This window comes from Egretta garzetta, unplaced genomic scaffold (assembly GCF_000687185.1).
Source record: "Egretta garzetta isolate BGI_Z169 unplaced genomic scaffold, ASM68718v1 scaffold85, whole genome shotgun sequence".
NCBI lineage: Eukaryota > Metazoa > Chordata > Aves > Pelecaniformes > Ardeidae > Egretta > Egretta garzetta.
The window spans coordinates 440,766-462,352 of record NW_009259718.1 but is presented as its reverse complement, the minus strand read 5'-3'; the positions used below and the strand labels follow the sequence as shown (position 1 = coordinate 462,352).

The window sequence follows — 21,587 nt, the reverse complement described above, 5'->3', positions numbered from 1 at the left end:
TGAATACACTACTCTCTGCCTGCGCCTGAAAGGACTGCAGCAGCTCAGCCTCCACAGCGGGGAACCTCCCGCCATGGCCTCACTGCCCATAAAAATTTTGGCTTTTACACCCATCTCTTTAGTGGCTGATTTCTTAATGAGGTGGGGCTTACGGGATTGCGCTGTCAGTCCGTCTGCCCGGGGTTGCAGACAGCAACTGTCTCAGAGCCTGGTTCTGCTTTATGCTTTTATGCTTGGTTGCGATCCTCCCTTGGGTCACTGTCAGAAATCGCAGTGTAGGAACAACTTGGGCAAGGCCTGTCTGCCTCCGTCTGTCACGGGGGCAGGGAGAAGCCGGACCTGCTGGAACTGTCCTGTGCCAGGAGCTCTGCTAACTTCCCGGCAGCCAGGGCTTAGCTGTAAAAATCGTCACCTTGTGTCTGTTCCTGGGCACAAGAAGCAGGTCAGCTGGAAAGGCAACAGCCTGCCCCAAGCTGTGTTTTTACCTGGGTGTATATATGCTCTCAAGACTGGAAAACTGACTGACTCCCCGCTGAATCGACTGTCTGCAGAGGAGCTGAAGAGGACGGCACATGTTTCTGAACAGAACAGAAACAGCATTTCTGTGCGGGCTGGGAGAGCTGAATCTCCAGGAACGTCTCCCTCAAGGAGTCTTCCAAAACCAAATGTGGTTCCTCTCCTTCCCCTTCAGCCATCATCACCAAAACAGGTGATTCAGAAACCACCACGAGCCTTTTCCTCGCAAGAGAGCAAGCAAGTACGGACTGGAGAGCAGAGTACATATCAGAACTTCATGGTGCCGGCAGGTCTGAGCCTTTTCAAGGTCACAGTGCTCCTGCTTTAAACAGAACTGTTGAAAGCTGGGGGGGTGTTTTGAATTAAAAATGGATCAGATTGCTTAAATGCAAAAAAAATAATTTAACCGTCTCCACCGAAGCGTGGAAGGGAGGTGGTGGGTATTTTAGCAACCCCTGAGCACAGATTTATTGAGGGCAGCGATGGAAGAAAACAATGTGAGACCAGATCTGTAAGAAGCAGGCGCCAGGCTGTCTTCAAAGTCAAAGGTCTGCCTTTCTCATTTTCACACGTCTGCCTGAGAAATTAAATTGAATGCATACAAAAAAAAAAAAAAAAGACAAACACCATCTTCAACAGAGCTTGAAATTAAGTTTGTGCAAGAGCCTCTGGATCGTCCCAGGGGAGGGGGATTCCCTTCCTCCGAGTGTAATTTCACCTCCAATCAGCCCCAAATGTGATGAGAGACTGATAGGAGTACTTCGCTCCATTTAATAAGATTCATTCTTCCTTGCTCTTTCTCTTTCCCCTTCTCCTCCCTGCTTTTTCTCCTGGGACCTGCACCAGATCCCTGTTGAAAATGCGGCAGAGTGGCTGGGAAGCTTGGCCTTGAAAATGCAGGGCCCGGGGAGGGGAGGAATGATGTGCTGGTGTAACACAGTGATACCAAGCAGGGTGCTCAGGTAGTGTTGGTCTTATCCGCTGCCCTCCCAGTCCCTGGGCTTTCTGTCAAGGGCAGAGGAAGGTAACATTAATCCTTGTACAGGCACTGCAGGGGCTTTCAGACACCGTAGCCAAGCAGAGCTGTCCCTCTTTTTTGAGGGTGACAGTTTTCTAGTGGGGTGGATGTTTCAGGTACCTTTGGCCACAGCAGTTCTTTCTCAGCCTTTCACAGGATCTTGGCTCGTAAACCTCACGTTGCACTTTAAGCAACACCTTTGTGAATGTCATTTTTCTTTTATTACACAGGGATGGATTTGGCTTGTACCCTAGTATGCTAAATTTTTAGCAATGCTTCCTCAAAAAGAGTCTTAAAAGTGCTTCCATGTTTCTGGGAGGTTGGTCCCTGTTGTTAAAAAACCCCAAAGTTACAGATAGCTGATGTGATGTACCTTGGCCAAATGACAGAGTAAGTCAGTGAGAATGTTATGAACAGGACCTGGTCTACTAGCTTCTCCCAGGCTTGTGGATTAGCCAACAGTGGGCTCCTGTCATATAGGCCCATCCATTCTCCTCCAGTCTGGAAAGAAGAGGAGGAACCAAGAGACTAGAGTAGTTTCCCTACCTGATCCCACTGGACTGACATCTAGTGCCCCAGTTAGAGTTTGTACACTTTTCCCAGTGGGTCGTAGCTTACAGGGACTGGCAGAAGCAGGGACTGAAACAGCGTGCAGTTGGTTAGGAAGACTAAGCCTTGCAATGCCTTAGCCTGTGCTTCCTTACCCTACTGGTCCTGCTCCTGGCAGCCTCCCCCTTGGCCCAGGAAATGTGGTGGGCTCCATTGCAGAGGGCCACAGGCTACTGTCCTTGCCTGCTTCCCATCGCTTCCTGCCCTGGGCAGCTGCTCTTCCTCCAGGAGGAAGGAAGTTGAAAAACATCTCTTGAGATGTTTCACGGCCTCCAGAGCTACCTGGGAGAGACTTTTCACAGAGCAGACAGGGCTAAATGGGTATATGACCTTGGATCAATTTTTGCTGACACCTGAGATGTGATGGGTCACCACATTCCTGCAGGAGATCCCTTGTGTCTTACCACACTGCTGCCAGGAGAGCGTGTCCTGGATCTTCCCAGAGGGGAGGACAGCATGTGGGAGCTGGCTGGCCCAACAGAGCTGGAGTGGATACGGTGCACCCTGCAGAGAGTAGACCTTGCAAGGTCACCCAGTAGACCTCCACAGAACTCAGGCAGCTGCTCTCTGCCAGCAGCAGCCTTGTTCAGGCACGGCCGTGCAACTCAGCTCGCCGCTGCACTAAGGCAGTTTGTGGCACCTTTCCCCTCTCCCTCGTGATGGAGAATTGACCACCCACCCTGTGTTTTGACTACCACCCACTTCAGAGTTGTGGTCAGCACCTCTGGAGGGCAATCTCAGTAGGTACGGTCACGACCTCACCAAAATGACACCTTGCTGCTAAAGATGCCAAGACTGTGGAGTTTAGGCTATATTTTCCTGTCTCCTCCTGTCTCTTTCCTTCATCTTCCCTCATCCTCCAATGCAGGCACCAGACTCAGGGAACCAAAATGTTTTCACTTGATCTTCTCTTGTGGCATTTGGGTCAGACTGAAGGGAGTACCCTTGAAATGAGAACAACTAAAACTGATACGTTCTTGATTACGGAGCCTGCTGTGTTTTCGTGGAGAAGAAGCAAGCGCTTACGCTGCAAGACAAGACAATGGTGCAATGTCGTACTATTCACATCATATTTAATAACGCTCAAGTACCATTCAATATAAATAAATAACCATTAAAAATTACTTTCCTGACATTCTCTTTCCTTCGTCAACAGTATTTTCTGCAACAGGAAATGTTAGTAATATTCATTGGTTGGTTAATTGGATGAATCTCAGAGAACATGAATATCAGATACTAATATGCTAGTTAAAAACCAGGCGCTGGGATGCCTTCTCTTCTCAAAACACTTGAGGCTTGATCTGCAGCTTCCCTCCTTATTGCATTCACTGCATTGGCTTTCCCTGAAGCCTGTAACTCTGACCACTGCTCTGCTCCTGAGCTCTCCCACCCAGCTCTGCTAACAAACAGCCATCTTAACTTGTGGTGTCTCTTACTCCCCTACCCTTAGTTGACGCACCTTGGCCGGCAGTAGCACTTGCTGTCCTTAGGCCCCTCTACAAAGAAGAGAAATATTTGTGCTGAACAGGTCCAAAAAGTCTGCTAGCCTGGCATGTCAGCTGCGTACATCCACGCTCTCCATACAAGGCCTTGGTCCTGCACAATTTAGTGACTGACAGAATTTCTTGATTCACGGAAACTCTTCCCAGGTGGGACAAGAATGGAGATGGTGCTGGCCGTGCTCCGACCAGCGCTGAACTGACAGTGCAGCTCGTACCACTGCAATCCACGTCCCCCGTGGGAAAAACGGGAATAATAATTTTGCTTTCTTATAGGGATGCAGAGAGAACAACTCTCTAAAAACATGTGTGTGGAGGGCATCCTTTGCCATGGGAATGGTCCCTTGCTCCAAACACACACCGGCAGTGCCAAAACCCAACGTAGGGCCTGCATGAGATTAAAGGCCAGGGAATTAATCACCATATCCCCTCCTGTTCATACGGGCAGAAACCCTGCCCATCTCGGGGAGGGGGGAAATGGAAGATCATAAATCCTTTATTCCCTCACTCTTGCTTATTCATCGGAACCACAAAGAAGCGGGCTTAATCTTGGTTTAATGCTGGGCAGAAGCATTGAGCCCACCTGCCTGGTGGCAGGGATGGGTCGGCAAAGCCCACTGGAGTGCAAGGCCTGTTACCTCCAGCAGAGGACAGGACACAAAGCTCTGACAAATGGAGAATGAAAAGAGTTTTGTAGATGCCAGGCTTCCTTCATGCTATCCAGTGCCAGTATGCCAGACCCTTGCTCCGTAAGGACCTTTCTGGGGCCCAGAGAAGACACCGCTTTCACGGCCCATTCAGTATTCCTTCATGCGGAGACGGCTGGCAGGGTGGCCTTGTAGTGCGGGCTGTGTTCATCCAGAAAGACCCTGGCCTAAGCCTGACTAAATGCAGCCTCCGTTTCTCTATTTGCAGCCCAGTTTTGATTTCTTCTGCCTTCCTCTCTGACAGAAGGCATCTCGCCCCCTTTGCCCCCTCCTGTAGTTCAGCCCCCTCTCCCCATAGCAGGATGCGGAGCTGCTCGTTCCATACATGAGGGAACATGGACCGACTCTCAGGTATCCTTTGAAGAACCCCCTTCATGGAGACTTCCTGAGATCCCATGGGGACTGTCTGCTGTGAGCCACTCCTTCGCACATGTTTTTACCTCACTATGATTGCTTGGGAGCCAGAAACTTAGTGCCACCCACATCTCTTGCATAAAGGAACTATAATTCCCCGTGCTGTACTCCCCTTCTTGCTGTGTTTCTGATTATTTTGCCGGTTTAAGACACCATTGTAAAGAAACCCCAGGGAGCGCAGAACATACGACATTCGTCAGCGAACACCAAGCTCTACTATTCTTCTGCGAGAGTCTGTGGCAAGGGGAACATATTCTTTCTTCATGAACATGTCAAGTGATCTAAGCTAAAAAATAAAACCTAAACAAGGAATAGGCAGAGAAGAATTCTAGTATAAATAAATCAACAAATAAATAAGTCTCCTGCCAGCCCCGAATTTCTTGGGTGGGGGATGATTCAATTGCTCATAATTTCCCCCCAGCTGTGAAATCCTCAATGTGTTTTGAATGCCTAAGGCCTTGTTTCTCATGGCCTGAGTGAAGATGTTTTTCAGGATGTGCTCAGAGGGGTTTCTGGGTCATTCAAGGAATCTTCCTGGAAAAGTCACAGCGACACCACTCCCCACGCACACACATGGTACCAACACTTGTGCTTTTAATCCAGTGCATCCTTCCTTCAGTCCTCATTTGCCACCTCCTCCTTCGTGGGCTGCCTTCCACCTGGCTGTCTTCCTGTTTTATTGAGGGAAAGGGAAACCCTTCTGCATGACACTTGTCTCCTCTCTCTTCACGGGGCCACACATGCCTTTCAAAGTTCAGTTGGAAAACCTTGTCACATTTGCTATTTCAGTCATCATCTATGTGCTCAAGACGTGTTTCCTGATGATGTCTCTCCACATTCCTCGATGTTCTCACAGGAGACGAGTGCAGGCTGAGAGTTCCTCTTCTTTGAGCACTTTTCACCCACCTCCACCCCAGAGTAGATACCTTCCTCTCTGGAGGTCTAGGAAGCAAGTCCGTACAGTGCTGCAGCAGGGTTCCAGGCTAGGAACAACACTTTCAAGTCCACCCATCTTTGCCCCTGCTTTCTGGCCTCTGCAGCGAGACGTGGAGGCATGGCCTTTGAGGTACAGTACCTGCTGGGTCTCCCTGAGCGGGAGAGGAATTTTATCCAGAGGGCTCTGGGCCTGGGGATCTGGGACGGCATTTTCCAAAACAACCTGAAGCAAGGGCAGTTCAAGTTCTCAGCTGAAGCATCAGCACCAGATCCCTTCTGAACTCCCAAACCCAAAATGAGGTGCTTCAGCACAACTCCCTCCCCAAAAACTGAAGGCTGATCTGTGTAGGTATCTGAGTGCATCCTTCAGAAGGAGAGCCTCTCTCAGGCTAGCTTTGTTTTAAAGCTGTTTTGAGAGCATACCCGTCTCAGGCCGACAGGTCCACCTTTGTGCTTTTGTGACAACTCCTGTCCTTGAACCACTGCAGCTCGCAGCTGCTGTACTGAAGCTCAGGTCTGACGATATGCCAGGAGGGATCTTCAGAGGCACCTACACCCATCCTGGATTTCAGCCTCCGTGCTGGCACAGCCGAGAATGGAGATCGCATCTAATAAATTTTAACGAATGGTTAAAAACACAGAGCCCGCAGGGGAAAGGGAAGCACTCCTCTCCCAGGTGGGGAATGGGAGCCAGGGCACAAAGTCAAAGGTGAAGAGCTGTAGGATCGCAGGGCACCACATCATCTCTGTCCCTGCTTGTTACCACCGTCCAGGCAGTGGGAGCTGATCGGCGTGGCTATGTCTGGGGGTGTTTATCATCCTCCAGTGGTGGAGCGGGGGCCGGGCAGAACAGGCAGTGCACGCAGCTGCTGCGGTTGCTGACAAATTTCGGGAACAATCACCGCCCGCTGCCTCTGTCAAAACAAACACAAGATGAGGTAAAAGGAAGATAGAGGCATCAATACCACATCCAGTACAACAGGGCAGGAGACACGTTTCCAACAGGGTTGTCCTCTGGCTCAGGAGGACACGAGGCAGGCAGCAGTGACCAGGTTCCTCAACCACACTATGCGCAGCTTCAGGCCAGGGATATGGCTGAAGAGCTGCTTGCTCTATCCACACCACAGAGTCCTAGCTGGGATATTTTATTTATGAATTAGAAAAAGTTTTGGCAGTTTTTTTCTTTTTTTTTTCCTCCTGATAAAAATCATTATTTTAACCTCTCTGGTATTTTTTTAAAGAAAGAGCAGGAGGATGAGATCTGAGGATCCCTGTTCAGTCTGGAAGCTCTGAAATGCAAGTGAACTTCTTTCCCTGTTTCCAAATATCACAAGGCAGCAGGAGTCCTATGCTAACCTAAGCAAACTCTTCTCTCTCAGATGCCTGTAAACAGATGTTAGCAATAGGTAGTTTTTATAACACCAGTCTTGAGTGATAATTTTCAGGGCTTTAACAAAGAAAAATATGAAACGAAATTAATTTCTGTCTCCTGCTCTCAGAAGCCAAAGCCTGTGTTTCGAGGGGGTTTCAATACAGTTGTCAGGGTCACATGCTGTGATAGCTTTTGGTTGCTCTGTGGCCCCTGTTGCAATACAGACAAGGATTTCCCCCATCTTCCACATTCCCCTTCCTACTCTGCATGTGCCCACAGTGTTTCTCAGACACCACTCTTACGGCCATTTTCCACAATATCTCCACAATGCAAGCCTTTGCCCAGCTGAAGATGGGCTCAGAGACCCCCTTTTTGTCCCTCCTGCTTCTCCACTTTGCACAAAGAGGCTGGGGATCTCACCCCTGACCCTCAATCCCAGCACATCTCGGATCCTGCCTAATGGTTCTCAGGGCAGCAAAAAAGGCAGAATTTCTAGTGCAGAAGAGAAAAACACTTTCCTTTTTTTAAATGTTGAGCTCTTCTTTTTCTTTTTGTTGTCTCTTGTGAAAAGCAAAACCCTGATGTGTCTTATTGCACCCCCTTTGCAGGTCTGCTCTGATTTGGCATGTGGAGTTTTCTCCCCCAGACTTGCAAAAACTGCCGTGGTTCATCTGAGCACAGCTAGGGGTGGTGGGAATGCGGGCAAGGAAAAGAGTGGACTCCAGCTGGGACAAAATAACTGCTATTTATGCAGCACCCACTGAAGCCCGATCTCTGCAGTTCACATCATCAGCAGATCCCTTTACACTGTGTCTGTGGCAATCCACCAAGCAGGCACACGTGCCGAGCAGCCACGCAAGTGGTCCAGCTAGAGATTAACAGAGCACCAAATCCCACACCATGCAATGTCTGCTGGCTCACATCTGCAGGCATTAAAGGGGAAAGAGGCCTCTGGGAGGTCTGGGACTTGACTGACTTGATCTGAGCCTCAACAAGGACTAATTGCCAGGAGGGAAAGACAGAAATATTCTCCCCATTGTGTTCAAGAACAGAACATCCTCAGGAAAGCAATTTTACCTCTTCTTTTTTTTTTTTTTTGTCTCAGCGCTGGCTTATCTAGATCGTGTCTGTCAAGGTTCTGAAGCTCACTAGCCTTGATAGTAAGGACCTCCAAAACACTGCAGCCATCAACAGAGATCTCAATTTAAAACTTCAAGAGTGGGGGAATGTAATGATTTTGCTCGACTGCCCAGGCCAGGCAATTTACCTTGCAGGTGTCTCCTGCAGTGGATGCCACCTGCCCGCTTGGCAGGTCAGAGCAGCTGCCCCACACGGCAGACGTTGGTGCAGAAGGGACTGTGGTCGAATTCTCTGCTAATGCAAGTGGGACAGTTCCTTCAAAATCTACAGAGCTGGTCCAGCCGAGACTCTGGCTTGAAAGCACCCTGAGAGGATGGCTCTGGATAAGGGTGCAAGTCCTCCTGGTGAATGGGTGGCAGTGTCTTGGTCTCTCAGACTGGCCTCTTCCCTTTCCCGCAACAAATAACTTAGGGGGAGCCATTCCTTTGAGAATCCATAGCAGGCATGTGGCGTTTCTCATGGAGGGTGGCTGAGTGTTTGGCCGGGGAGAGAGGGTGAGGACAAAAGAGCAGATACAGAAATGGCACATTTCTGAAAGCGTCACATCCACGGTCTGTATCTGTAGTGGAGCAGTCGACCCCTCCTCTTCCAAGGAGGCAAGGCAGGTCTAACCTGAGTTTTTATAAGCTTGCTCATCCTTTTACAAAGTAAGTGGTACCCCCAGACCAGTTAACTGGATTCTGAGTCCTTATGAGCTGACCTTGGACAACTGTAGCTGTAGCCTACTGCAGACCCAGCGTGGGTGGGTATGTAAAGTGAGCTCATTACTGCTAGTGGATTCCACAGAAGCACGGGTTAAAAGAGAGGCTGCTGCCTAAGCACAGGTGCCTAGCATCACTTATGGATCACTGGGATATCTGAGATATTAATGAAAACCTGGCAGATACGGTACAGAGTTTGTGCCCTACAGGAGGGCCAGGAAGGCTACCCCAGGGTCCCTGTGGCAGCACCAGGTGTCTACGTTTAGGCAACTGACTCCTGTCCCTCCGATCTGCTGCTGGGTGTGCAGGTGCTGGGATTGCTTTGCACTTTGTACGGCTGTCACTCAGAGATCATGCGATGATGTGGAAATGCTGTATGCAGCTACTAGAAATGCACACAGCAGATCAGTGCAGGAGTTGAAATACTCACGACTGCCTGTGTAAAAGCTGTCCGTTTTATTTCCACTGGCAGAGCTGAGCTGAGGTGTATATTGGGGTCAGGACTGAAAGCAGCCCTGGAATATCTTCCAAAGTAGGAGTAAATCATCCAGCATACTGTATCTTACCACAGATATGAGTCATTCCAGAAAGAGCTGGGTACTCCCAAATTGGATACCTTTATTCTTTTGGGACTTTTGGGCTAGGAATCTGCTAAGGGCAGACACTGGGATCAGAGGGCATGGCAGCTGGCAGAGGAGGTCATAGCTCCCCCAAAGCCTGTTCTTCATCATTCTCTAATTCTAAGAACATATCATGGATCTTGGATACATGCCTGCCCTCACCTGTGGTGGTTGCCATAATCCCTCCTCCTGCTGCCGAACCTGGCTCTGTGGACCACAAAGGCACTACTCCTAGTGCCTTCACGATTTCTCTTCAGCAGTAGATGTATTCCTAGCTCTGGTTGTTGGTACCAAGCCCCTCAAGCTCTGTAAGAGTCTGTGTAGGTTGCTTTTTGCTGGTACCTACTTTGAGGTCACCTAAGTGTCCCATCAGCCTTTCCCTGCTGCATCCACACCACAGTTGTTCATGCAGGACAAAAGCTGAAGGTGGATGTGTGGAGCACTGCAGAAGTGGTGGGGCTGCTGGGGGGGAAGCTCATCTGCAGGTGTGATCTCTTCCCACACTGTAGGACAATTCCCACATTAAAGAGAGCTCGGAGCTGGCAGAAATAGGGGAGCAAGGAATTTGGCTTGTTGTTATTACTGAGTGAAACCACAGGATTCTTCTGCCACATTTTTGTCTGTATGCAGGCGAATCTTCCACGTGAACTGCAAGGAGGCTTTGAACAAGTATGAAATGCAGATTGTAAGCAGATAAAGATGAGGATCTACTTCTTGTGCAAAGGATGGCACAGTAAGGGAGTTACTGGGACAATCGTATATGCAGTCTTCGAGGAAATAATAGCATAAATAATGAAACAGATACAGATCATTTGCAAAACCAATAAAGACAAGGGTACTCACACCCTGGAGCTGGCTCTCTGCTTACACCTCTACTCTGGGGTCTGTAAATCCGCGCTTGCCTTCATTAACCAGAGTGGGCCTCTCAGTTCTTGTGTGCCAGACCAACACCTAGAGGGAATCACAAAGAGTTCAGGGGCTCTGGATGCCATGGAAACGCCGAGAGCCGCGCATCCATCGGGTGGGATCCTGAGCAACCCAGGGCTTGCAGCTGTTTGAAGCATGAGATTCAAAGGGGTTGAACCTGGGAGAGACTTCACAGGCACATGAAACGGTGTCAAGGAGGAGGGATCTTTCTGGACCGAAATCCCAGACTCAACCCTCTGCCAATCCTCCTGGATTTTGGAGAAGCAGCCTGGGTGCGAATTGTACGGCTGAGGCTCTGTATTAACACAGTTAGAGTGCGTAGCACTAACTGGTCCTCAGCGCTCTCTGAGCTTCACATCTGTGAAGAATTTGGCAGGCTCTGCCTGTCTGTCCCAGCACCGTTTGGCGCTGATGTGCACCAGCGCAGGGCAGGCACAGTGGAAGGTGGGGGAGCGTGGCAGGTGGCTGCAAAAGCAGCCAGGACCCAGCAAGGAGAACGTATTTTCAAGGTCTCTTGTCCTGCTCACCTTTGTACAGTTGGCTGCTTTGGGCTCCAGCCCATCCATAGTCACTAAGTCCTTCAGCAGACTGGTTTCCTGGTAGCCTCCTTTGACTCCCTCCAGTTTGAAACTGGCCTGAGGCTTCTCCAAGATCAGCTTGATGCTGATAGCAAATCCAGCCATGTCAATAGCGAAGGGCCGGTTCGGGTCAAAGACGGTTTTCCAGCCCACCACCTTCCCTGCTGGGCTCACTTTTGGGGATTCATATCGCAGCCCCCCAACGAAAGCCACTGGCCAGACTGACACCCTCCTTGTGTAGCGCATCTGCGTGCCAGAAAGAAACAGTGCTGTGAGAATTCAACCCTGCAACGTTTGTCCCACCCCATTAGTCTACCATCATCCTCTGCTGTCATTGGCACCCGTCCTCCCCCGTTGACTTCCCACGCAACCGCATAGCTCCAGGCAGCACAAGTTCTTGTTCACCTGTGCTACTGCTTGAAGAGCTACAGCTTGCAGAGCCACAAGGCTGTTCTAGCACATTCTCTGAATGCCAAACTCACTGCTTCTCCATGCCCGTGTTTAGTCCCTCAGAAGGAAAACCTTTGTTTTCCTGCTCTCATCTGAACTTTTAATCATTTTTTGAAAAATTGTATAATTTTTGTAAATGCCAAATACAACTTCTACCGGGTCTCTAGCTTTGTATTATCAACTCCGCTCACTCCAACTTCACCCTCAGGCAAGTAATCTCCCTCCCTGACTGATGCATCTTTGTCCTCATTTACTGCAAATTCCCCCCACCCTTCGTTTTCCATCCATGGCTACTGCCTAAAAGAGTGGGGCTTTGCTTGAAACTGTCAGAAAGGATCCGGAAAGAAATGAGAAAGGATGAGCTTAACAGAGAAAATTCTGAAAACTGGAGATGTGTTCCAATGCATAACTCTCTATTTCAAGTGGTGTAGTACAGTTTGGCTTAAATTGGTGACAAGGGAGTTTACTGAATAATCATTTTTGCAAGTGTACAATAGACTTGGCATCTCACAAAAGCCAGGTTTCCGGCAGAAGTCTGGGCACGCTTCTGTCATCCCAGGGGCACAGCCCTGTTGTGGTGGCTGGAACACAGAGTACAGAAGGGCAGCCAAAGAGAAAAGGTGGATTAGAAAGTCAAACTTTTCTAACATCCCCTACCCATCACACCCCCTACAACAGCATAGATATATGCTTTGCCAGAAGTTTGTCTTCTGTGCTTATTTAAATCGGGTCAGCTCTTGCCGAGGAGAGGTATAAATTCTGGAGCGTGTATCCTCTGGTCCCTGGCAAAAGGGGCTCTAGCTGGTGCGATGCTGTGTGAGCGGCTATTCACGTCTGCAGCCTACACCAGGGCAGCTGTTCTCTTTGCTCTTTCAGCCGTTTAGAGCATGGCTACTGGGTTTGCATCCTTGTAGGTGCAGGGCGGGAGAGGAGGGCTCTAGGAAACATGCCAGAGCCCTTGTCTCCCAGTTGGTGCTAAAAGTCCACATGGTAGCCCTATCATAGAGGTGTTTGCAAGGGCACCTGGCCTTAAGAGGTTTTGTAGCTGTATCCCACTTTTCTACCCTGTGTAATTTTATGGCTCTTACCTCTTCAAAGAGCTCCAGGCTGTAGGTGTTATCATCATCGGCAAAATATACTACCCCTTCTGGTGGTGCGGTGTTGCTGAAGCTGTCCCTCAGCCAGTGCAGCCCCAGGTTCCTCTGTAGTGTCCCCCTTGGGGTGTGGGATGGGATCCAGGACAGCCCCAGCTTCAGACTCTTGGGTGTCTCCACATTGAGGTGGGTGAAGTTGAGCCCTGCCTTCTCCAGCAGGTTGGATACCAGGTTGGTCCTCCGGGGCGAGTCCTCCACCACCACCCAGTGCAGGTTCTGTACATGTAGAAAGGTGTTGGCCAGACGGGTCAGCTCAGCTTTTTGCACTGGCCGGGTGTAGGTAGGGGTGATAACGAAGATGGTCGGCAGAGTGTCTGACCATGGGGGAGGCCTGGAGTACACATAATTCTGGATGACTTTAGGCGTTACCCCTATGCTTTGCTGCTGCCGAATGCATGATGGGAGGCCTTCTTCTCTCAGTGCAGATGTACCATTGAGGAGAGCTTTGGAGGTGACGTTCTCATCTGTCTCTTCTGGGGCAAGAGGAAGGAAGGAAGAAGAAGAAGAAAGACATTAGAGAACTAATCACTGCCGGGCTGCTTCCTCTGCAGGGAGTGCTGGGGACACATCTGTCTGGAGTCAGTGCTCAGCACATCAGCATCCTCTCCCCAAAGCCACCCTAAGGTGCATGTTTAATGTGCTCTTAAGAACAGTTTACGTGCCTGCTGCAGGAAAACCCTGAGGGGGCCTTAAGGCAAGTTTGTCTTTGCTTAAGCCATCCCGTGAGAGAGCATGTCCTACCAAGGGTTCGCACCAGCAATCATCACAACCACCAGCAGACTGGCAGCAGAGCTCTCGTACTTACTTCTCAGCAGGCTGAGGTAGCGGGTGGTTGGGTACTGGTGCCACAAGGTTAGGAGAAGAGCCCATGGCAAGGCGATCAGGAGCGTGGTAAGAAGGTTACGTCTCCTCAGCATACTGCAGAGAGCTTCCAACGCCCAGGCATCTCTCTACCTTTCAGAGCAGAGAAAAAGAGTAAAGCCTCCAAAATATCAGTCACCACAAACACTAGGACGGTAAGCCTAGAGGCCAAACTAATAGGCTGAGTTTGGCTTGCTTGGAGGGAGGCATGATACCTATTGGGCCCTGATCCAGCAAAGTGTTTGTCTAAGTATAAGTTTACAAGGAGCCCGATTAACATTGCAGGCCCGAACCATTAACCAGCTGCCCTGGCCAATTCCTGTGCTATTGAATAGAAGTTTTTATTTATGTTGCTATAAAGAACCTCCCACCACCCCGTCGTGATGAACCCACTGTCTTTAGGGTTGTTCATGTTGCTGATTCTGAAGCCAGAGAGGACTGTTATGTGCCCCTTCTCTGGGACTGGTATTCATTCCTGAGCTTGTGGCAACCATTTGATTTGCTTCTTCTGTAAAATTTTTTAAAACTGTGTGCAAGATTTGTGTTCCTGTGTGTGCAAGTGGACAAAACAGAAAACATCAGGGCTCCTCAAGATAGCCAGCATCTCCTTCACTCATGCAGTTTTAATTCATCCTCCTTATGCAAATACATTAAGGCAATCAGTACCACCTACTAACTTTTCCACAAAATCCCATGCCTCGTGCCTGTATCGTTCCACAATGCTGGTAACACCTGCTGAAAGTTTAATTATTTCATATCCCTTTCTACTCCTGGCTTGCAGTGTTTGGCCACTGCAGCATTTAGTTTAAATCACAGACTTCAGAATGCTTTAATTTCTTTTTTAGCATTTCTGTAATGTACATGATCATAAGATCTGAGGAATCACATTTGTTTTCAAAAATCCTCCTGGAAGGTGAGAGGACCTAAAAGAAAATAAAGAGATATAAAGGACAAAAGTATCAAGAATAATCAAGAACAGGGGGTGGCTTATTTACAGACGGGCCAAGCCACAGTAGCCCTGTACTTGATTTTTCACAATTGTTGAGCACCTTCAGCTCCCACTAGTTAGCATGATTAATGAGCAGTCAGTCAGTCTGGAAATCAGATCCTTGGCTTCTCAAGATAGCCATGCCTTCAACAAAGTATCCAACATTAATGATCAGTTTGGAAAACACAGACTGAAGTACTTTGGCATCTGTTGCAGACCACTTGTTCAGGGACATAACTCAGCCCCATGTATAGTCACGGCGTGAGGAGATCCCAGTCCTGGCTCTCCTGTTTGAAAGACCCTGAACAGCCTGTGTGCAGCAAGTCATACAAGTGTGAGATCCCAGAGACTATTTCTGGAAGTCCACCATCAAATGGGCTTGCCTAGTGCATGTGCTGCCTTCTGTATGGCTCTTGGCACACTGTTTGGAACATTTTCCTCCAACTTCTGCTTTGGTCCCTCTCTGTGTATAAAATCTCCTATGCTGTTAGTATACACCAGCAACAACAGCAGTGCTCCAAAAACAGGGATCCACTTCTGCTGCTGCAGAACAGCAGCCCACAGAAACACTGAAGGGCACAGAGCAAAGTTGCTTGTTACCATCTGAGGACTTTCTGCTGTCCCTCTAAGCAGGTTGCCTGATGTTTGATAGCTGGATTTTAATCCCCTGTCCCTCCTGGTAACATCTGTAATGCGTTTTTTCTTTCCGATGCCAAATACTTCTCCTGGTGGACTTCCTCGCTCCCTCAGCGATGCTCACTAGGAGACTAAAGGGAGCATAAAACTTCCGTAAGCCTCCTGCAGAGAGCTTTCTGTTGGGAAGCCCCGGTAGCTGGAGAGCTGCTGGATGGCACAGCCCCACCAGGCCCTCTTGCTCTCCTAGGCTGGAGGCAGTTTGAGGGAAGAGGGCGATGGCACCATACTGATACAAAAGGCGGAAAGCGGGTTCAAATTGGTTGCCTTTAAATTCCTGCTCTGCCAGGGATTTCCTAGGTGCACTGAAGGCCAGTTGTCTAAAACCAAAGCCCTCAAAGAGACATAGGCACATTGAATGCAAAGGAAACTCCTTTCCCAGGATCTGGGCCCAGCAGCTCTTCATCTGTCCAAAGGGGAAGAAGGATTGCCCCGCTTTGGCCTTAGAGAATCATCTAAGAAGAAACACAACAACTGGTCCCAAAGGGCTCTGCTTTGCAGTGGCAGCAGCCACACAATACTCCTGGAAAGAGTCAGGGGATGCTATTCTAGATCATCCTCTGGGACCTTCTGGGACCTGCCTTTTAGTTTTTTCCCCTGACGTTTTACCTTGGTCTCCTGACAAAACAAGGATTACGTGATTGCAGGGCGCTTCAGTGCCCCGCCGCCAATAACTATCAAACCCATTTTGGCCAAATCTGACAGAAGACCAGCATGCCTCAGCAAGTCTTCTGGCAGGCAAGAAGATACTCACAAGCCCCGTTAAGGAAATTGCTGCAACATGAGCTCATTCCTTGTTAGACACCAACGGCACCACACTGAAGCAATCCCTCCAGGGAACCTACCTCTGCTGATCCCCAAAGTGACTGTTCATGGTAGTCATCTCTAAAGCTTCTTACCTCCTCACTCAGCGAACACCGTGGTGGCTGTTCCTCTACTTTCGAGCTACGGAAAATGGACTGAGAAGTGGGGCCAAGGGACCTGTGTGGCCAGGGGCACACAGGAGTGTTTTGGTGAAGCCCCCAGAAGCCTTGTGCAGCAAACACGCTGGCTCAGCGTATCTTCATTGCTTTCTGATGGCTGGGTCTCGGGCAGGCACAAGAGCCTCTTTCAAGCTTTAGCGCTGAAGGCATAGGCGTTTGGTAAGCCACAGATCTAGGCTGGACACAGGGCAGGATGATGTTACCCACACCAGGGGCTGCTTTCCCTCCAGGAAATCCTTTCCCTTAGTAGCATAGCAGCACAGAGACAAGCTTCCCATCGCTCAGGGCCATGAGAACAGACAGAACCCCCAAAGAAATCCAAGGAGGGCTCCGCACCGCCTCGTAATGGCAGCGACCTCCTAGGTCCACCCGGGCCCTGGCTCAGGGTCATCACAGCTCCTTGCTTCCTCTGGGATGCCTGCAATTACAAATGTCCCTGCACTAGAGTCAGGCAGGCAGTGTTTTTTCCCTTTTATAAAAGCCCTTAATTGTACAGGCGCAGTTTCTATGCAGCGGGCCTGCCACTGCTGCAAACTCAGGTCGCTTCTGGAGGGAAGGAGAGGAGGAGGCGGCGGCAGTGGCAGCTGTGTTACCAAGAGAGCAGAGAAGAGAGTTGGATCGGAGTTAGAAGAGCTTTAACAAATTCCCTTTCTAGTTCTTTCTCCTCCTCCTCCCCACAGCCAGCCCTGTTCATGCTTCCCGAACACTGCAAACAAGCAGAGATGCTGTCTGTGTGTGCAACTCCCCTGGTGCTCCTTGCTCATTTATTTCTACATGCACTTTCTCTCTACTGCTTTTCCAAAGCATGCAATGCTGAAGAAGTTAAACCCTGCATAAAGCACCAGGTCACTTGTGAACCTCACAGAGGAATCTGACTTCAAGGCCGATTTCAGAAAACCTGTCTTGGAATACTTGATTTTCGCTTTGAAACCTTACCTTCTCTCCCCCACTGCCGCCCCCTACATCCATCATGCTTGTGCTCTTCTCTGTTCCTTTACATCTTTCACCTGCCTTTTCTCAGTCCTAAAGAGTCTCTCTCCTTCCCTGTTTCCAGGACTCGAGGAATCCCCCCGGCCTACTAATAATTTTGGCCTTCGTCTTCTCTCCTTCCCCACACAAAGGCCCTTTGCATTTTCTTAATGTCGACACCGCATGGAGTATTTTCCACAAAGTGGTCCATTAAAACATCAGCCCATCCTCCTGAAAACCCAGCATCAAAACCCAGTCACACGTCAATGCCTCTGGGTAGCCTGCTGATGGCCCCAGTGGGGCTTATGGAGGTTTACTGCACATATTTTTACCTACTTTTTGTAATTAAAACCAAAGTCCCCTAAGTGGCTCAGATTAATTGCATGCCTGGCTGGCCAGCATTACTGTGTGTATTCTTGGCACAACCAGCTACCTTCCTTCTGCCTTTAAACCCATTCAGAATAGATCCTATTAAATGAGATTCAAGATCAGAAGAAAATTTTGTGATCATCTAAACCCATCTCCAGCGATCATCCTGTAATTCCTGGGTTTAAGCTGTAGTGGGCAGGGACTGTCTCTTAATGTGCTTGCACAGTCCTGCGCTGATCCCAACAGGAGCCTTTGGATGTGATTGCAATACAAATATTATCGATTGTACTCTCTTGCTGGCTCTCCTCCTCCCTTGCTATTTCCCCTGTCCTGCCTATTGCCCTTTCTCCTCCCTCTTCTTTTTTTCCTAGTGTCTCCTGCAGCCCTTGTTTGTGTTACACACCCCAAACAACATTAGCTGGATGTTTGATGGATGCCTTCAATATGCTGCCTGTAGCCTTCTTGAGCTGTTTTCCAATTACACATCCCTCTTCTTAATTTCATCCATCAATCTTTGGTTCTCCATTAAAAACTAAACAAACACACACACAGAGCACAAAGCTGAGTACGATAGGGACAAAATGTTTCTCATACTACTCTTGCTTCGTGCTGCTTTGTCAGACTTCTCAATTCCTGGGACACAACAGCATCCAGTCTCCATTTAAGCTCATGTGCTGTTGCAGGGGGCATTGATCTGAAAGGATTTGGGAGAAGCGAACAAGAAAAGCACATGGGGGAAGAGCCCAACCCCAGCTCGGATGCCCCAGACCAATGCTGAAGATCTGGCTGAGGCTCAGACCATCACGTGTGACCAATCCCTTCATCTCCTGTTGACTAACTACCAACACAGGGTACAATTTGCTACAGCCAGGGCAGCTCAGATGTTGGGAGAAGGATAAGGATTTCCAGGCTGGAGAACAACCCAGGCAGCCTCACTGTTCAGGTACAACTTTAAGAGGTCACGTGTGTGACTTTCTCCCTGAGTTGCAGAGTAGTTCGAAAGGACCTGTTGGGTGAACGGTAGAGAAAGGTGAAAGTTAGGGAAGGGCCCAGCTGACCAGGGTTTATAAGGCTGACGTGTGCATTCAGGTGCCTGCGATTTTCCCATAGCCCCATTGAAAAGCTGTTCAATTTACGTCCCCTTTGATAACTCAGAAATGGTTAGGATCACACGGGCTTTGGTAGTTCTGCTCTGACGTTTCAGTTCTGCCCTGATTCAGCATGAGAATCACACCTTTCGAAAAGTTTGCTCTGCAAGAAAAGACGATTTTGCAGCCTCTGGTTCAGGGCAGCCAGCCTGTCTGAGCCAGGCTTACAAGACCCTGAATGTTAGACCAACCCCAGGACTGTGTGTCCGTAGTCTGAGACACAGACTCTGAAGATCATTTTCCTCCCAGAGGGACAAAACTCACAGTTCCAACTGTCCCCCGGGAACATCCTGCCATCCAGTGTAAAGTCTTTCCCAGGCAAAGCACCCAAAGTCTCAGCTAACAGAGCCAAAAGTTTCAAGAAACACCCCCTAACCTTGGTTTGTAGCATATTGGTACCATTCTGTGCACAGAGAGAGGCTTAGAGAGGGGAGGAGAGAGGAGTGCGGGGAGAGAAGGGCAGAAACTGGAGCAGAGCTGCTGGCAGATGCAGATGACTCTCAATTTCATGCACCGAAACTGTCAGCGGGGGTTTTGGCTTGTTTTGCCTGCGTTTTGCTGCCTCTCCCCATCAAGCCCTAGCCACCTTGAGGAAGTCCATGCAGATTTCATGAGTTCCCTAACTCCCGGTGTGGGAGATGTGATGCTGAAGGCAGAGCAGGGAGCTTTCAATTATTGATGAGAGCGACCTCTCTTTAAACAAGGAATGCATAATTCATGGCATCACCGGTATTTGCGGTGATCAGCAACGGCTCTGTCTCTGCTTTGCTGAAATCCACAGGAAGCTGCTGTCCTCTCTCCTCCCCCCACCCTCCCCGTTCCCTTGGGCCCATTGGAGCCTTCAGCCGAAACTTCAATACCATTTAAAATTGAGACACACCAAGATGCTGCAGCGCTTCCCCTCACCGGGCAGTCTCCTGCCTGCTCAAGACGTGCATGATGAAGTGGGAGGACAGATTCAAGGAACCACAGAAGTGGGTGGAATGGGTTATTGCTCTGGGATAAGCAGGGGTAATTACTGTGCAAACACAGCCACAACAGGACACTGCTCAGCATCGGGACTTCTCTGACCCTGAGACAGGTCTGCAGGAACGGCGTCAATGTAGGACAGAAAGGACAGGCTAGATTTAAAGGACAGTGCCTGAGGGTTCATGTCCAGCTGTATTTCTTGTGGAGGTGGGAAACAGAAGGGAAAAAGAGAGATTTGGGTTTCTGCTTGATAAGTAGCAATTTCTCCCCTCAACTCTGCTGGAACTGGGTGGCTGAAGAACAAAGGGAAAAAAAAAAGGAAGAGTACTTTTTTTTTCTAGGAAGGGAAATTTTAACGATGGAACAGGGAAGGGAAAGGCTCTTTCCTAAACCCACAACTGGGATCTTGACCTCCCAGTAGCATAGACAATGCAGGCCACTGTGGTCCTGTACGAAGGTGGAAGGGGGCTCTTCTGCTGGGGGACTTTATTCGTCCTTCTGCCACAGACCTCGACGCCTGGCATCTGAATGAGGTGAGGTCCCTGCCGCTCGTGGGGACAGAGGGTGAGGCAAAATTAACTGAGCCCCCCTGGAGAGACAAAACCCAGAGAACTACAAATAATAAAACAATACGGGGAAGGATGGCCAGATCCTTCCCCAGGGCAGGAAGAGCAGAGCTACCAGCAGCTGTGGGGTTTCAAGGCTCAACCCCATCCACGCTCCGTCACTCGGTGCATGGGCTCCTGTGGGGAAAACTTCCCTGGGAAGTGAGTCACTCCCAGTGAAATAGCCGCCCTTCCCAAGCCCTCACGCTCCTTTCCTCAGATGTAAAGAAAGGCTTCGTCCTCTCCCTGCCAGCCCTGACCCCTTTGCCATATGGGACTGCAGTTACTTCAGCCCAGGAACCACACTCATCCTTGGAGAACGTGCTGTGCACCCTCCACATCCCCATCCCTCCACAGCCCACGCGAACCCAGGTCAAGCGTCTTCCTCCAACTTTGGTCTGTAAACAGCTCGGCAAGGCGCCTTTCCCGAGAGCATCCTTATCCCTGATGCAGGGCTCGTGTCTGAGGAGCATGGAGGGGGGGAGGGTGATGTTTTATACAGGGCTTTGTTCCCAAGTTAAAAAAAAAAAGCAAAAAAGCAAAAAAAACCCAAGAGAAAACAAAAAAGAAACGTTGACGAAGCTAATTAAATCTGCTGGCTAGGTCCCGTGGGAGCCAATACTTTTGAGACAGCACGTGGCTCCGCCTGCTGTCCCCAGGTAGATCAAGGGTATCCAGGCACTATCTGGGCTATTAGCAGGAAAGAAGAAAACCCAGATATAGACTAGACCTTGAACTTGGCTGCAAAGCCCAGCTATGCAGGGAGCCTTCCAGAGCCTACAAAAGGAGGTCTAAACCAGGCTATTTTTAATCAGCCTGGACCCAAATGTCCTTCGTGATCGACCCATGCCTTCCTGTCCCCCTGAGCTTTGGCCGAAGGTGGGCTGTGACTCAAGAGGGACACAGCCCTCCGCCCTGTCCCAATTTCCCTGTGCTGCAGAGCCGTAATCCAGGGATGCCAGAAATACCTGCAGAAAGATTGGCGGCTCAGGCCCAAACAGAAGCAGGAGGCACCAGATGTCTCCTGAGAAAGCCAGCTCTCTCCTGAGACCTCTCGGCTTGGAGTTATCCTCTCTTGAACGGGAAGTCGGGGGCTTAGTCAAATGTCAACTTCTCTCCTCTGCTGCCGAGCTCTGGCAGAACCAAGGTCCTTTTTAGGTGCTGATGACTATTACAAAATAATCATTCCAAGTGTATCAGCGTGAATCAGCCCGATATCTGCATTACCACAGAAAAAAAAAAAAAAAAAGCTTTCTTTTTTCCGAGGAGGCAAAATAATTCTAAGGACGGAAAACCAATACTGGATTGTTCCAAAGTGTCTGTACATTTCATCCAGAGGTTTCCCTCCTGAGTTAACAGCT

General features: G+C 49.5%; 1 protein-coding gene across 1 annotated transcript; it reads right to left on the bottom strand.

Annotated features, from left to right (window-relative positions):
- Nucleotides 1–10,396: 10,396 nt before the first annotated feature.
- LOC104126495 (galactosylgalactosylxylosylprotein 3-beta-glucuronosyltransferase 1) lies at nucleotides 10,397–13,582 on the bottom strand. Its single transcript, XM_009639080.2, has 4 exons — nucleotides 13,447–13,582; nucleotides 12,576–13,114; nucleotides 10,987–11,283; nucleotides 10,397–10,483 (listed from the first exon to the last, which is right to left on the bottom strand). The coding sequence occupies exons 1-4, from the start codon at nucleotides 13,556–13,558 to the stop codon at nucleotides 10,397–10,399; spliced, it is 1,035 nt and encodes a 344-aa protein (XP_009637375.1). The 5' UTR covers nucleotides 13,559–13,582.
- Nucleotides 13,583–21,587: the final 8,005 nt, after the last annotated feature.

What these genes read in the sequence shown, in the direction of transcription:
- LOC104126495 (XM_009639080.2), bottom strand. Translation starts at nt 13,558, where the DNA reads ATGCTGAGGAGACGTAACCTTCTTACCACGCTCCTGATCGCCTTGCCA. An exon ending in GCCTGGAGCTCTTTGAAGAG is followed by an intron (nt 11,284 to 12,575) that starts GTAAGAGCCATA and finishes TCTGGCACGCAG; the next exon opens with ATGCGCTACACAAGGAGGGT. An exon ending in AAGCAGCCAACTGTACAAAG is followed by an intron (nt 10,484 to 10,986) that starts GTGAGCAGGACA and finishes GATTCCCTCTAG; the next exon opens with GTGTTGGTCTGGCACACAAG.